Source organism: Neovison vison, chromosome 7, assembly GCF_020171115.1.
Source record: "Neovison vison isolate M4711 chromosome 7, ASM_NN_V1, whole genome shotgun sequence".
NCBI classification, from domain to species: Eukaryota; Metazoa; Chordata; class Mammalia; order Carnivora; family Mustelidae; genus Neogale; species Neogale vison.
The window spans coordinates 100210263-100225134 of NC_058097.1; the positions used below are offsets into that span (position 1 = coordinate 100210263).

At 47.1% G+C, this 14872-nt stretch overlaps 1 protein-coding gene across 6 annotated transcripts in view; it reads right to left on the reverse strand.

Annotated features, from left to right (window-relative positions):
• The window catches only part of DYNC2H1 (dynein cytoplasmic 2 heavy chain 1), a 274182-nt gene that overhangs the window by 33956 nt on the left and 225354 nt on the right, over positions 1-14872 (reverse strand). For all 6 annotated transcript variants that reach the window (XM_044257764.1, XM_044257766.1, XM_044257765.1 and 3 more), the window contains 2 exons: positions 4472-4581; positions 3477-3558 (listed from right to left, as the gene is read on the reverse strand). In XM_044257764.1, the coding sequence (XP_044113699.1) occupies positions 3477-3558; positions 4472-4581 (192 nt within the window). The remainder of the gene's footprint in view (positions 1-3476; positions 3559-4471; positions 4582-14872) is intronic.

Genomic DNA, 14872 nt, shown 5'->3' on the forward strand with positions numbered 1-14872 from the left:
AGAGGTAAAGGATCTGTACTTGAGGAACTACAGAACACTCATGAAAGAAATTGAAGAAGACACAAATAGATGGAAGACCATTCCATGCTCTTGGATCGGAAGAATAAACATTGTTAAAATGTCTATACTGCGTAGAGCAATCTATACTTTTAATGCCATTCCGATCAAAATTCCACCGGCATTCTTCAAAGAGCTGGAGCAAATAATCCTAAAATTTGTATGGAATCAGAAGAGACCCCGAATCGCTAAGGAAATGTTGAAAAACAAAAATAAAGCTGGCGGCATCACCTTACCTGATTTCAAGCTTTATTACAAAGCTGTGATCACCAAGACAGCATGGTACTGGCATAAAAACAGACACATAGACCAGTGGAACAGAGTAGAGAGCCCAGATATGGACCCTCAACTCTATGGTCAATTAATCTTTGACAAAACAGGAAAAAATATACAGTGGAAAAAAGACAGTCTCTTCAATAAATGGTGCTGTGAAAACTGGACAGCTATATGTAGAAGAACGAAACTCGACCATTCTCTTACACCGTACACAAAGATCAACTCAAAATGGATAAAAGACCTCAACGTGAGACAGGAATCCATCAGAATCTTAGAGGAGAACATAGGCAGTAATCTCTTTGATATCAGCCACAGCAACTTCTTTCAAGATACGTCTCCAAAGGCAAAGGAAACAAAAGCGAAAATAAACTTCTGGGACTTCATCAAAATCAAAAGCGTCTGCACAGCAAAGGAAACGGTCAAAAAAACAAAGAGGCAACCCACGGAATGGGAGAAGATATTTGCAAATGACAGTACAGACAAAAGGTTGATATCCAGGATCTATAATGAACTCCTCAAACTCAACCCACACGAAACAGACAAACACATCAAAAAATGGGCAGAAGATATGAACAGACACTTCTCCAATCAAGACATACAAATGGCTATCAGACACATGAAAAAATGCTCATCATCATTAGCCCTCAGGGAGATTCAAATTAAAACCACATTGAGATATCACCTTACACCAGTTAGAATGGCCAAAATTAACAAAACAGGAAACAACATGTGTTGGAGAGGATGTGGAGAAAGGGGAACCCTCTTCCACTGTTGGTGGGAATGCAAGTTGGTGCAGCCTCTTTGGAGAACAGTGTGGAGATTCCTCAAGAAATTAAAAATAGAGCTTCCCTATGACCCTGCAATTGCACTCCTGGGTATTTACCCCAAAGACACAGATGGAGTGAAAAGAAGGGCCATCTGTACCCCAATGTTTATAGCAGCAATGGCCACAGTCGCCAAACTATGGAAAGAACCAAGGTGCCCTTCAACGGATGAATGGATAAGGAAGATGTGGTCCATATACACTATGGAGTATTATGCCTCCATCAGAAAGGATGAATACCCAACTTTTGTAGCAACATGGACGGGACTGGAAGAGATTATGCTGAGTGAAATAAGTCAAGCAGAGAGAGTCAATTATCATATGGTTTCACTTATTTGTGGATCATAACAAATAGCATGGAGGACAAGGGGCGTTAGAGAGGAGTAGGGAATTTGGGTAAATTGGAAGGGGAGGTGAACCATGAGAGACTATGGACTCTGAAAAACAATCTGAGGGGTTTGAGGTGGCGGGGTGGGGGTGGGAGGTTGGGGTACCAGGTGGTGGGTATTATAGAGGGCACGACTTGCATGGAGCACTGGGTGTGGTGAAAAAATAATGAATAATGTTTTTCTGAAAATAAATAAATTGAAAAAAAAAAAAAAAAAAGAAACGAAACACAATGGGATGAAGGACAATCCTTCTGACTCCTTCAGCTCTGGGGGAGGACTGTATAGCCGGCTCTAGAGAAGCCAAAAGAGACCCAGCTTGTCGTTGATGAGCAGATCTCTGGCACACCAGAAAGCCACTGCAGACACTACAACCCCACCACGGGGCTTCTCTTACTAGAGGCCCAAACTCAACTGCCCAGCGAGGGCTCAAGTGAGCCCCCACCATGTGAGAGCTGTGGCTCGGCATATGTGGGATACAAACCACGAGAACAATGCCTCGTCTCATGGGACTTTCGTTCCAGTGGACTAGGACGGACAACGAGTAAACCTAATAAACAGACTCTACAGTACACCACAGAGCACTAGGGAAGTGAAAACACCGGGGAACCACAACTATGTAAACAGAAACTGTGAAAAGCCACTTGCCCAGGCTGCCTAAGAGAAAGAACTGGAGTGGACATTTGGTTGACTTAAGACTGAATGAATGTGAGGCCCTGGAAGACACGGTGGGGATGCGAGAAGGGAACCGTCTGTGGGCCTCTGACACACCAGCTACCGGCCCCACGCGCCGTGTCAGGGCCGAGGGCTGCGGGTGGGGCGGTGGCCCCTGCGTGCGGATGGGGAGGAACGGCTAGAAGGGGCCGGGCTGCGCACCAAGGCTGCCGTCGCTGGGAGACGTTGCCACTGCAGACTGTGAACTGGTTTTGTTATTAACATGTGCATGAGTATGCTGCTAGAGTTCCTTATTATTTTAAAAGTAATGGATTCTTTCATTGTGTCGTGTCAGTCACTGTACCGTACATCATTAGTGTTGGATGTTGTGTTCCAAGACTCACTGTTAGGACAACACCCAGTTCTCCGTACAGTACATGCCCTCCTGACTGCCCATCACCAGCCTCACTCATCTCCCCTGACTCCCCCTCCCCTCCAAACCTTCCCTTTGTTTCCAGGACCCCATAGTCTCTCCTGACCCATTCCCCCTCTAAAAGCAATGGGGTTTTAACAGAAAAGCCACCAGAGAAAATTCATGCCACAAAACATGGCTTGAGAGGCTTTCTTTTTAAACACAGAGGGCTGGGGGCACGTGGGTGGCTCAGTCAGTGAAGGGTCTGCCTTCGGCTCAGGTCATGATCTCAGGGTCCTGGGATCGAGCTCCGCATCCGGCTCTCTGCTCAGCGGGGAGCCAGCTTCCTCCTCTCTCTCTCTCTCTGCCTGCCTCTGCCTACTTGTGATCTCTCTCTCTCTCCGTCAAATAAATAAATGAAATCTTAAAAAAAAAAAAAAAAAAAGCACAGATGACTTGAATTTTACACCAAACTAATATACTCACAAACTGTAACCTCCGTAAAAACAAGACTTGGTCTATCTTCCACAAACTTTATACTTGCTTTATTGTACAGTTAACATTTACTGAATTGAATTTTAGAGCAAGAAACCTAACCAAACTTCAAGATTTGTATCATTTTTTACCAAAAACTACATTTTTCAATACGTTGTGTCCCTAACAGTCTTATTTTTAGAGTGGAAAGCATTTTTGTTTTGTCCAAGCTGCTTCATCCTAAGTCTTGACTTTGACTTTTCACATAGGAGATATGATATTTCGGCTAATCCTCTACTAAGATAAGCAAGTCAGCAACGGGAGTTTCAGAATCATTATCAAGTTGGCAATATTATTACGTTTAGGCCTGAATAAGCATCAGAATTACCCCTACCTTAATCTGCAGCTTTGCCTCTTGCAGCCGACCTTTCCACGAGGCTACGAACTTAAGGCTGTCCACCGAGCAGCCCATTGCCCTGTAACACGGAAGCAGCCAATGTTAGAAAGCATCTCAGGAACTGAAAAACAGACAGTAAGGCTGACATGTTCCTCTTCGTTTACAACTGAAATATTTATAATGTGCACGGAAGCAGATTTCCTAAATGACGCAGAGTCTTAGACCTCACGCCACATCTGTAAAGGTAACGGCCTACAGGATCCCCTGCTGCTAAGGCACACAGGGCTTCGCCGCTCCATACTCCGCCTCCTGTCGGACCACCAAGCGGGAAGTGTGCCACTGTGCTTATGAGTTGAACCAAAACACAGACACTTATGAAATGACCCCCAGGTACTACATATGGAAATCCCCCCGAATCAATACAGAACTAAATCTGGTTCCGTTTACTTTTCCAAGTACCTTTTAGTCCATTCTAATTTATTTAAAAAATCAGTCTATATGACATGATTATCCAAGTGTGTCCTAAAATAAAGAGCTTGATCTTAACTATCAAACCCTGCTCCCCACCAGTAAGCCTGGCCGGCATGTCTGAGAGAGGCGTCTGCAAAAATTAAAATGCTTCTGTTCAGGGCCCAGTGGTCACCACGGGGAGACGCAACGTGGCTGGCAAGACTGAGAAACCCCATGCGTACTGTTCTTTCCCGTTGACCCCTTTACCTATGAGTAGCTCCTCCGCCTACCCTATCAGACACGGCTTATCCAGGTCAATCACCGACAATTTAAAAATTAAATTTCATCTTTTCAATTCTAATAAAAATACCATAATTCTAAGCAATATTTTTCAAACTAAAAGTTCCCTGTTAAAAAATATCAAGTACTAGGAAATAACGTAACTCCCTTGATTTAATAATAAGTTTATTTCTGAACAACGACGGGAATGTGATCGCAAGCACAGGAAGCGGAGACACAGACGCGTCGAGAGTTCGGCTCACCTTGCCGTCTCCTGGCGGAGGGCGTTGAGAAACGTGTCTGGGTGGAAGAGCTCTGACAGGTCGAGTGTGTCAGACAGGAGAGCCTGCTTCTCAGCCCTCTCTACCCAGCTCTAGAGGGGAAAGAACAAGACACACACTCATTTAAAAACTTTGTAAACATGGAAAACAAATAAATAGTTAAAGAACTATTATGTAGAAGTCGTGTTCAGTGACGAAGTTACACCATTCCCAGCTGCTCCGAAATAGTGCCTGGAAAAAAGAGATTCTGCTTTACGTCGGGAGTCTACTGTAATTTGTTTTTGATATAATATCCATCCACCGTAAAAAAGCTTCCTTGCACAATCCTTTGCTGGTAAAATTCTACTCCAAATAAAAAGCGTAAAATTAGAAAAGTTATCTCACAGTCGGCATTTCCGCCGGAGCCAGTGCTTCTCTTGATGAGCCGTGGTTCAGGGTGTGCTCCGAAGCTGACCGGAGAATGGGGTCCGAGCACAGACCCCCAGGGCCCCCGAGTCCTGGTCCTGCGAACTGAATGGGCCCCGATCCAGACTGCCTGCAGATCTGCCACCTTTCTGAGCCAAGTAGTGCAGAGGAGGGTCACATCTAACAAGAGAGGGTTCTTTGGTAAAAGGTGTTTCTGCTCAGTCTGCTCAGTATCTGGCATTTTATAAACCCGCTATGTCTCCTGGAGAAACACACATCGTCCCCTAGCATGTCTTAGGCGTCTCACACTATCGACAGGCTTCCTGCGTGTTAGCCGACCCTGCACTCCCCACCCACCGAGCCCCGAGCGTCCTACTCCCCTCGCCGCCCAGGACTCGGAGGGCAGGAGGCGGACTGAAGCGGCCCCATGCGATGGTTTCTGTGCAGTCCGCAGGGCAGGTGCTGAGGCGCCGTAGGAGAAAGGTAACTTACTGGTGATTCCCGTGTCCATCCGGGTCAGTCCGTCAGTCTGTCAGCCCGGCTCGAGCACAGACGCGGTAGCACGGTGATATCAGCGGTACCACCCCGCACAGCGGTCATCCACTCAGCCGTTCACTTTGTATGATTATGAAGGCTGGGGACACGGGGATTACTCACTCCGCGCGGGGGAGCTCTGCGTCCCATGCTGCAACACCCGTTCCCCCAAGCACGCACACCTGTCAGCCAGGTGCAGAGGAGCCGCTCCACAGCTCCTGTGTTCGCGGGAATGTCTAGTGCCTCTGACCTCTTCCTGCCTGCAGCCCTAACACCAGTTCATCACACTCTTACTTAAAAAGCAGAAACAACCTAAAAAGAGCTCTTTAGCAAACTATAATTATTTCTTCTTGGATATTACCTATTTTAAGGAAGTTTAAATTATTGTTTATTTGGTTTACTCCCTATGAAATGTTTTCATTATCTGCCTTCTACTTTCATTAGCTAGACAAAGCTAACAAATTATGCTTGCATGATCTTTTATAAGTGATATTTAATGCAAACATGTTTCAAATTAATACTATCATTAATTCTTAAAATTAAATTTTAATTCAAAAATTTCAAAACAGTTGTTGCCTGTATTAGATATGCAATATGTTCGAATTAACTAAAAATTAAAGTGTGGCTAGTAATCATATTTTTACTTAAAATATGAATTAATAACATTAGTAAGAAAAAGGAAAAGCTTCTATAATACAAATGTTTTTATTAGTCCGTGGCGGGGAACAAACGTTTTTTGTCAGGCTTAGAGGCAGACTAAAGCAAAGGCATATTTGATAAAAGAATCTAAATAACAAAGATTCTTTTAATATGTATATTGTCTTTGAACAGCAAACTTCACAGAAGAAAACACAGTGAAGCACATTTTTTAAAAATCACATTTCAGCCTGTTTGGAGCAGTTTTCTTCATGCTGTCACCACTGGGACGCGACCAAGAGGTCCCTCAGGACGTCTCGGACTAGTGCACTGAAGCACCGGGCTGTCAGCCACGAAGGACAGGAGGGACCTTCGATGCACACTGCAAGGCAGAGAAGCCGTGAGAACAGGCGGCAGTTCCACAGGACTGCGGTAGCGCAAAAGGCGAGAGACTCTGGAGACAGGAAGGAGACCGGCGACTAGCCGGGCTGGGTGAGGGGTGCTGGGGGGCATGCGGGAGTTTCGAGGACGGTGAAAGTACTGTGTGTGCTGCCGGAAGGACGAGCGCGTCATCGTCTACTCTTCCAAACCCGCATATGGGTCACACATCAGGAACACACTTGAAGGTCAACTGCGGACCCTGGGTGATCACGACCCGTCAAGGCAGGTGCATCCTTCGTTTTAAACCAAACACACAAGAAGGAGAGTTCTATTCCTATATGAACCAGTGCAGACAGAATTTTGAAGGAAAAGGCTTTTCCCTGAAAAACTTTTCATCTACTTAACTTACCTTTCTTTTATTTATTTATTTATTTATTTATTTATTTGACAGAGAGAAATCACAAGTAGGCAGAGAGGCAGGCAGAGAGAGAGAGGGGAGAAAGCAGGTTCCCCGTGGAGCAGAGAGCCCGATGCGGGGCTCGATCCCAGAACCCTGGGATCATGACCCGAGCCGAAGGCAGAGGCTTTTAACCCACTGAGCCACCCAGGCGCCCCTTAACTTACCTTTCATTCGTGAATACAACTAGGTATCACTTTTGTATAGGCTAGAGTTCAGAAAATAAATATACAACTGTACCTTTTCTTTTTAAACATTACTCAAAAATGTTCTTCAACTGATTTATATATTAGTCAAAACTAAGCTTTTTAAGGATATAAAAGTCAGAGACTAAAGCTATTAGCTATCAGTAATGAAGCTGGTTAAATATAGAATTAGATCTATATCCTTATTGTAACAAAATTACATTCATATAATGAACTGTTTGAGATGAACTCAAAGAGCAACAGGAAAGCATCAGTTATACACCACAGGCAAAACCCCACTGCCCTTCACATGTTCACACACGTTTATGAGATGTATCATCGATCTATACAAAAGGAAGCTGAACTTCCATCTCTGATCAAAGTGAGAGAAAATATAAGAAATCAATATTTTATATAGGCAGTATCACAGATCACTGGGGAACGGAAAAACTATTCAACAAATGATGTTGAGGAAAAATGTTCATCATGACTGGCCATCAGGGAGATTCAAATCAAAACCACATTGAGATATCACCATGCACCAGTTAGAATGGCCAAAATTAGCAAGACAGGAAATAAGTGTTGGAGAGGACGTGGAGAAAAGGGAACCCTCTTACACTGCTGGTGGGAGTGCAAGTTGGTGCAGCCACTCTGGGGAACTGTGGAGATTCCTTAAGAAATTAAAAATAGAGCTACCCTATGACCCTGCAATTGCACTCCTGGGTATTTGCCCCAAAGATACAGATGTAGTGAAAAGAAGGGCCATCTGTACCCCAATGTTTATAGCAGCAATGGCCACAGTCGTCAAACTATGGAAAGAACCAAGATGCCCTTCAACGGACGAATGGATAAGGAAGATGTGGTCCATATACACTATGGAGTGTTATGCCTCCATCAGAAAGAATGAATACCCAACTTTTGTAGCAACATGGACGGGACTGGAAGAGATGATGCTGAGTGAAATAAGTCAAGCAGAGAGAGTCAACTATCATATGATTTCACTTACTTGTGGAGCATAAGGAATAACACGGAGGACATTGGGAGATGGAGAGGAGAAGGAAGTTGGGGGAAATCGGAGGGGGAGACGAACCATGAGAGACTGTGGACTCTGAGAAACAAACTGAGGGTTTGTGAGGGGAAGGGAGTGAGGGGTTGGGGGAGCCTGGTGGTGGGTATTACGGAGGGCACAGATTGCATGGAGCACTGGTGTGGTGCAGAATCAATGAATCTTGGAACACTGAAAAAAAAATTAAAAAAATAGAAAAAAATTTTACTGAGATTTTAAAAATCAGAGGTCTAAAAAAAGCTTAACAAATTGCAGATCTAGATCAGCAATCATTCTTAGGACATTTAGTAAAAAAAGAGTTTTTTGAGATTTACTTAAGGTAAGGATTTTCTGTTCAAGGTTCTTCCTAGAAAACATATTACTGAAAAGTACTTTGCTGAGCTATTTGTACGGGGTGCAGACAGCTGGGTAGCCTCCCTGAGGGCTCACTTCTGTGCTCTTTGCAACCGCAGTCCGATGAGCCCACCGCCCAGAGCCCTTCCACAGGGTGCGCAGGTGCAGCCAGCCGGGTGCAAGGAGCTCAGGACACGGGGCTCTGACGACAGAAGGCACAGAACCGAAGGTAAGGGAAACCAGGACCACGTGCTCCAGTTACACTGACCACGCCACCATGTGGCAAGGGCTTTCAGGGACTCAGGATGGTTCATGAACTCCTGGGACAGGCTCTGACTACAGTAGGAAAACTGTGGACAAGTTTGCTAGAGAAGGCAGGTGGCCAGAGGGAGCAGGGGAAGAGCTGAGGCCCTTGGGCCTGGAAACTGCAGGGACACCAGCCACTGGGGCGGCTTAGGGCGCAGCTAGAGGTTCACCAGCAGCCTCGCCCCAGGACCTGGCCCTTTTGGGAGCATGCGCAGGGAAGGAGCCCTGGGGCTAGTGACCCCAGGGCTGACAGGATCTTATTATCATATCATTTGCATTGCGGTGTTCCCCCCCCCAACAGATGCTGCTTCCTGAAGATGGGGGATGTGAGCAGCTGCTCAGGCCTGAGGGAGGAAGCCGGGGTGGGGGGTATGAGAAGGAGCACCTGGGAAAGGGGAGACCACGGAGACCCCCAAGCACAGGATGTGGCAGTCCGTGAGCTCAGGCTGCTCCTCTGTCTGGGGGCTGGACCCTTCCCTTGGAGAGCCCAGACTGGGGCAGAGTCCCCCAGCCCCGGGACACCCACACTGGCCTTCTGTGGCCACACCACGGCTGCGGGACACAGAGGGTCCCTGCAGCTGGGTCCTTCCTGAGCTCACAAGCCCACACCCTGATGGGGGCGGGCAGTGCTGATACATGGGCGCCCACAGGCCCGCCTCCTGCGGGGACCACGGCCTGTCTGTGGAGCCCGCGGATGCTGCGGGAGCCCTGGGGGGTCTGCTGACACGGTCTCCGCAGGCCTCCACGGTAAGGAGCCTCTTATTATGCCGCACCAGTAGCCGCCGAAATTGGTATGCATGTAACAAAAGCGAGATGCAGATAAAAATTCAGGGAAGATTTTGTTATCTTGAAAGCCAATTATGTTGCTATATTGTCACATTTCTAGAACCGAGATTTATTTTCTGCAAGCAGTTTATAGGCTTGCTTCCGCACAACTGCAGACGATCACAGACCACAGACTACCACTTAGTATTCCGAATGTGCAAGACAGCTGACCACAGGCAGAATTTACTAGCTGAGATTGTGGAGAAATTACTGTCCCTGTACAAAATGGAACTCCTAAAATCCGGTAATACTACTGCTATAGCAATAGCTCTATTTTACTGGGTCATATTTCGGTTATGTACCCTAAGTTCATTTTATGATAGTGACAAAACAGTTTAAAGCTTGGCTGTATGTTAATCATAAATCTCGGGATTTGGGCTAAGATGTATTTTTTTCATGAAATTCAACTATTAATCTATTTATTTGTTATCTATTTCCTTCACTAAATGTAGAGATTCCTGTTGGCAGGAATTCATGATTTCCTCATTACTGTGTACTTCCAGCACTTAGAATAATGGAGACACAAAACAGAAGCTCCATAAATAGTGAGTGAATGAGTGAAAGAATGAATGAATATGAATTAAAAAGATCCATCACATACGTGATCTGGCTGAGTACCGTATAGAAAAATGGGATGTTAGAGGTTTTAGATAGCAAACAGACTGCTTTTTCAATTCTGTTGATATGTCTTCCTATGCATACTTTCGCAGTGTGCCTGCTATGTGTAAAACCTTATACTAGGGACTGTGAGAGTTACTAAAAGGAGTTGGAAAATAAAGACTTTTCTAGGAAGGCAAAGTACTGCAGAACTTTCCAAAGTAGAGTCAGATATCCCAGAACACAAATGAAAAATTAAAAAGATAATTTTAGTAAGACTGCTTTTAACAACTAGGGTTTCAAGAGAAAATAAAGCAAATCTTCAAATGTTAGATTAGAGAGTAAAAAATTAAACTGTAACATCTATCGGGCAGACTTAAATAGAAATTAAATCTCATAAGCATGTCACGGATGCTACAGAACACATATTGGGGGGGTAAATCACGAAGGTTAAGGAAACGTCAAAGAGATTCATGCCAGTTTCCTTGAGAATAACCCTAACTGTGATCGAATCATTCATTTATACATTAGATACTGAAAAGCTACCTGTGCAAGCCCCTGTTCCACATGCTTGGATAGAGCAGTAAACAGACAAAAATGTCTGCCCCTCTAAAGCTTCCGGGGGGAGCACAAAGAAAATTCAGGGAAATGCACAGAGCATCAGCTGGGGAGGTAGGCTCCAGAGAAAAACAAAGAAGGAAAGGAGGGGGCTACGACCTGAAACAGCGTGGCCAAGGAAGGCCTTGCTGAGATGACGGGGCAGAGAGCTCAGAGACAGAAAATCCCTTCGGTGAGAATCTGGGAGCAGCAGCTCGGGCGGAGGACGTGGCAAGAATAAAAGCCTGGGGAGGGGGGTGCCGGTCTGGTCACTGGACAGCCCCGAGGCCAGCGAGGCTGCGGCAAAGGACATGAGGGAGTGGAGAGAGGAGGAAACCAGAGGGAAAACGCGTGACCTTCACCTGCCGGTGGCTGGAAGGACGGTGTGACTCTGGAGATAAGATGTCGCGAGGATATTCCCAGGAGAGGAGGGACAGTGTCTCATTCATGCTTTAGCCAGAACATCCAGGATGCTTGGCCAAGAACCAACCGGGGGGCATGGGGGAAGCAGCACAGGTAGGTGGCGGCCGCAATGATAATGACATTGGTCAAGGCAGTGGCAGGTCAGGTGGTACATGTGAGTGTTCTCGAATGTAGAGGCAAGATCATGTTTCTGCCGGGCTGGACACACACGAAGAGAGGACGGAGTTAACAGTGATTCTGAGATTCTCAGCCTCTGTCACAGGAAGGGAGGAGGAGTCAATGACTTTTGCGGCAATGGCTGTATGGAGAGAGGCCAACATAAAAAATTTCAAGTGGGAGAGTGAAAATCTTTCTAAAATGTTGCTGATAGTTTATGGAATGATCAAAAACTGGCACGTTTTTAAAGAAAGGGCAGTTGAGTGTGAGTTCTTTCATTTAGCATGTAATTCCTGTAAACGGTTTAACTATTCTTGAAATTGGGGTTGCATTTCTCCCATCTTTAAAAACGGAAATTACACCCACCTCGTGTACTGTAAATATTACCCGATCTCAAGTACAGCATATACGTGCCTAGTCTCCAGAATGAGCTCAATTCTTACGAATATCTGTTTTCTCTTTTCTGTCCTTCATGAGATCATTTTAAAAAGTCTGGGGGGCGCCTGGGTGGCTCAGTGGGTTAAAGCCTCTGCCTTCGGCTCAGGTCAGGATCTCAGGGTCCTGGGATCGAGCCCCGCATCAGGCTTTCTGCTCGACGGGGAGCCTGCTTCCCTTCCTCTCTCTCTCTCTCTGTCTGCCTCTCTGCCTACTTGTGATCTCTGTCTGTCAAGTAAATAAATAAATAAAATCTTTTTTAAAAAAAAGTCTGAATATATAAAGTGGCACAATGACAAGAAAAACAATCTGAAGCTCAGATTTTACATCTAGGAAAATGAGAAGGGCTACTTAGATGAACCTAAAAAGGGCGTCTTGAGATGTCGAGATCCAGAAAGGCCGGTTCGAGTCCTTAGAGAACAGTCAAGGTCAAAGAGGGAAGAGTAAGAACCAGAGGCTCTCAAGATTGTTTTCAGTGACCATTCATTCTTCTCCCAGTGAAGAGGAGAAGTAAAATGTAACACATTGAAGAAGCAATCTGTGTGGCTAAGGTCACAAGAAGCATCTTAGCAGACATGCTAGAAACCGTGCCTGAATATTATCTGATCATAAGATAGAACACAACAGAGATTCTAAAAAGAATCTCAGGAAAAACAAGAGGGAGGGAGGAGTAGAGACTGAGAGCCAGGCGAGGGAAAGGTCTGCTTCTGGCACTGCCGGGTGCGGAGGGTAGGAGAGGACCCAGTGTACAGCACTGTGGGCAGAAGGGGGCGTGGCAACCTGGTACTGCGCCCACTTCGGGCCTCGTCCACGATGAACCCTGGCCCTGGCAGGAGGAGCCACTTGGGCAGAGTGGGGACGGGGGGGGGGGGGGACACTGAGAGACTCTAGGTGACACCACATCTGGTATTTTCTCCCAGAGTTTCGTTGTTTAGATGGATAGCTGTTTGCGGCACCTAGAGGCTCCGCAGGTTGAACGACCGACTTAGTTTGAGCTCAGGTCATCATCTCCTGCCATGGGGAGGAGCAGGAGTCCGGCTTCGCGCTCAGTGCAGAGTCTGCAGCAGATGCTTTCTCTGTCCCCCGCCCCCCCCCCACTTGCACGCTCGCTCTCTCTCTAATAAATAAATAAATAATCTTAAAGAGAGAGAGAGAGAGTTGTTCAGATTGCTGTTGCTTGTTTAGTTATCTTTACTTCCTGAAAGACCTTAAGGAGCATTTATATGACGTGCTAACGCTGGTGTTCACTACTTCTGTTTACTGTTCAGATCTCCCCAGCCTTCAAAGTTGCTAAAGGTTGATATAAATAAATAACAAGATTTTAACATAAGAAGGAAGGGTGGCCAAATGTGGTCGTATACAAGTATATCGGCCAGGGGCTTGAGTTAGAACGATAATCACCACCACCACCATCATCGTCCCGTTAGAGCTGAAGCCGTCACTATCAAGTGTAAAACAGAGGACACGGAACCTAAGCATAAACTCAGGCCTAGAAAACGCGCCTGCGAGCCTGCCACTGGCACACGGCAGTCCGAGTGTGGTCAGCAGTATCAGGACGGTGTGGACACAGCAGGAGTCCGTCCGAATGGTCAGAGTACTGCTCTGACACACCCCAGCCCGACCGGGTCTCAGAGGCGAAGGTCCCTGCATGCTGCTGGGACAGAAGCAGCTCACAAGCTGGGAAGGAACAGAACTGCGGGTGTGCGGCCAAGGGACCTGGTTGCAGGAGGTGGAGAATAGGAAGAGAAACAAAGGCAAAGGCTGGCACCAAAGTATTTCGGAATTTGCAACAACCAGCACAGGAGATTCGGAATATACGGGCTGGACATACTGCAGGGGTATTCAGGACGCCGAGAAGAAACAAAGCCTGGAAATCAGGAGCCAAAGAAACTCTAAGATGTTATTTCCAAAGAAAAGGCAGAAAAACCTGAAGCCAGAGAAGTATTTCCAGAATCCCCACAGGAAATAACCTATCTTGTCCATTTGCCTGTTCATTCAGCAGACAGTATGCTATATTAGAAGTACGGGGGTGGGGCAGTTCTTGCTCTAGAAGATCTTGCTGAGAGGAGCCCAGAGAATGGACGCCAGGATCCCCGAAGACTCTTCAGCGGCGACTCCTTGGGGACCCAGGGACTCTCTAGCTCTCCACAAATCACCAGCCTTCAATATTCAACCCCTGGCCACATAGCGGACTAAGACGCCACATGCAATCTTCACCTCTAAAATGATCTAGTTTCCCTTCCTCGGGATCTGCAGCAGGTTCCCAAGGATCAACCGTCATTCCTTAATAAGGTCTTGTGACTTGACCCTTCCTGCCCCTCCCGCCTACTCTCTGTGCCCCTCTCCTCCTGTGCTCCGTGCTAGGCTTGCAGCTACGTGAAAGCCCCGGGCTTCCTCTGGACGCCTGCCCTCGCCTTGCCTGGCGCACTCTGGCCTCTCCCCGGTGGTGGGCTAAGTCCTCCTGCCCTCTAGGCCGGGTATCACTCCCCTGCTCCCTGTCCCCCGGGACCTCCTGCTGCTTGCTCCAGGGCACCATACTTCCTACAGGGTGTGTACCGTTGCTGATTCTGTTGTCCCTCTCCTCTGAGACACTGCAAGGACAGCTCCCTGGGACACAGCGTGTCTGTTTACCACTCTGCACGGCGACCTCAGAGAAGGGCTGGACACCACGCGGAAACTTCAGGTCAGAAATGACACCTGTGAGGCAGGAACCAGCTTCCTGACCGTTTCCCTCACACCCCGCTTCAAGCAGCTGCTCCCGGTCCCTTGACTGAATGAAGGAATCAAGGCCTCAGAGCACGGACACTACCCCCACCCGGGCCAGGCTCCACTTCTCTGCTCGGAACCCTGCAGCGAGCAGGCTCCGTGGGGGACACCCCCAGCAGCACTCTTTTCCTTCTCCATCCCGCCTCCGAACGATGCGCTCCGGTTGTGAGCGAAGCTGGACGAGCTCCCGCGGCTGCACCCCTGCCCGAGGCCGTCTCCGCGTCCCAGCATCACAAGCACCCGCCGCCTTCGTCACGCAGCGCCAACAGTGCTCGTGTGTC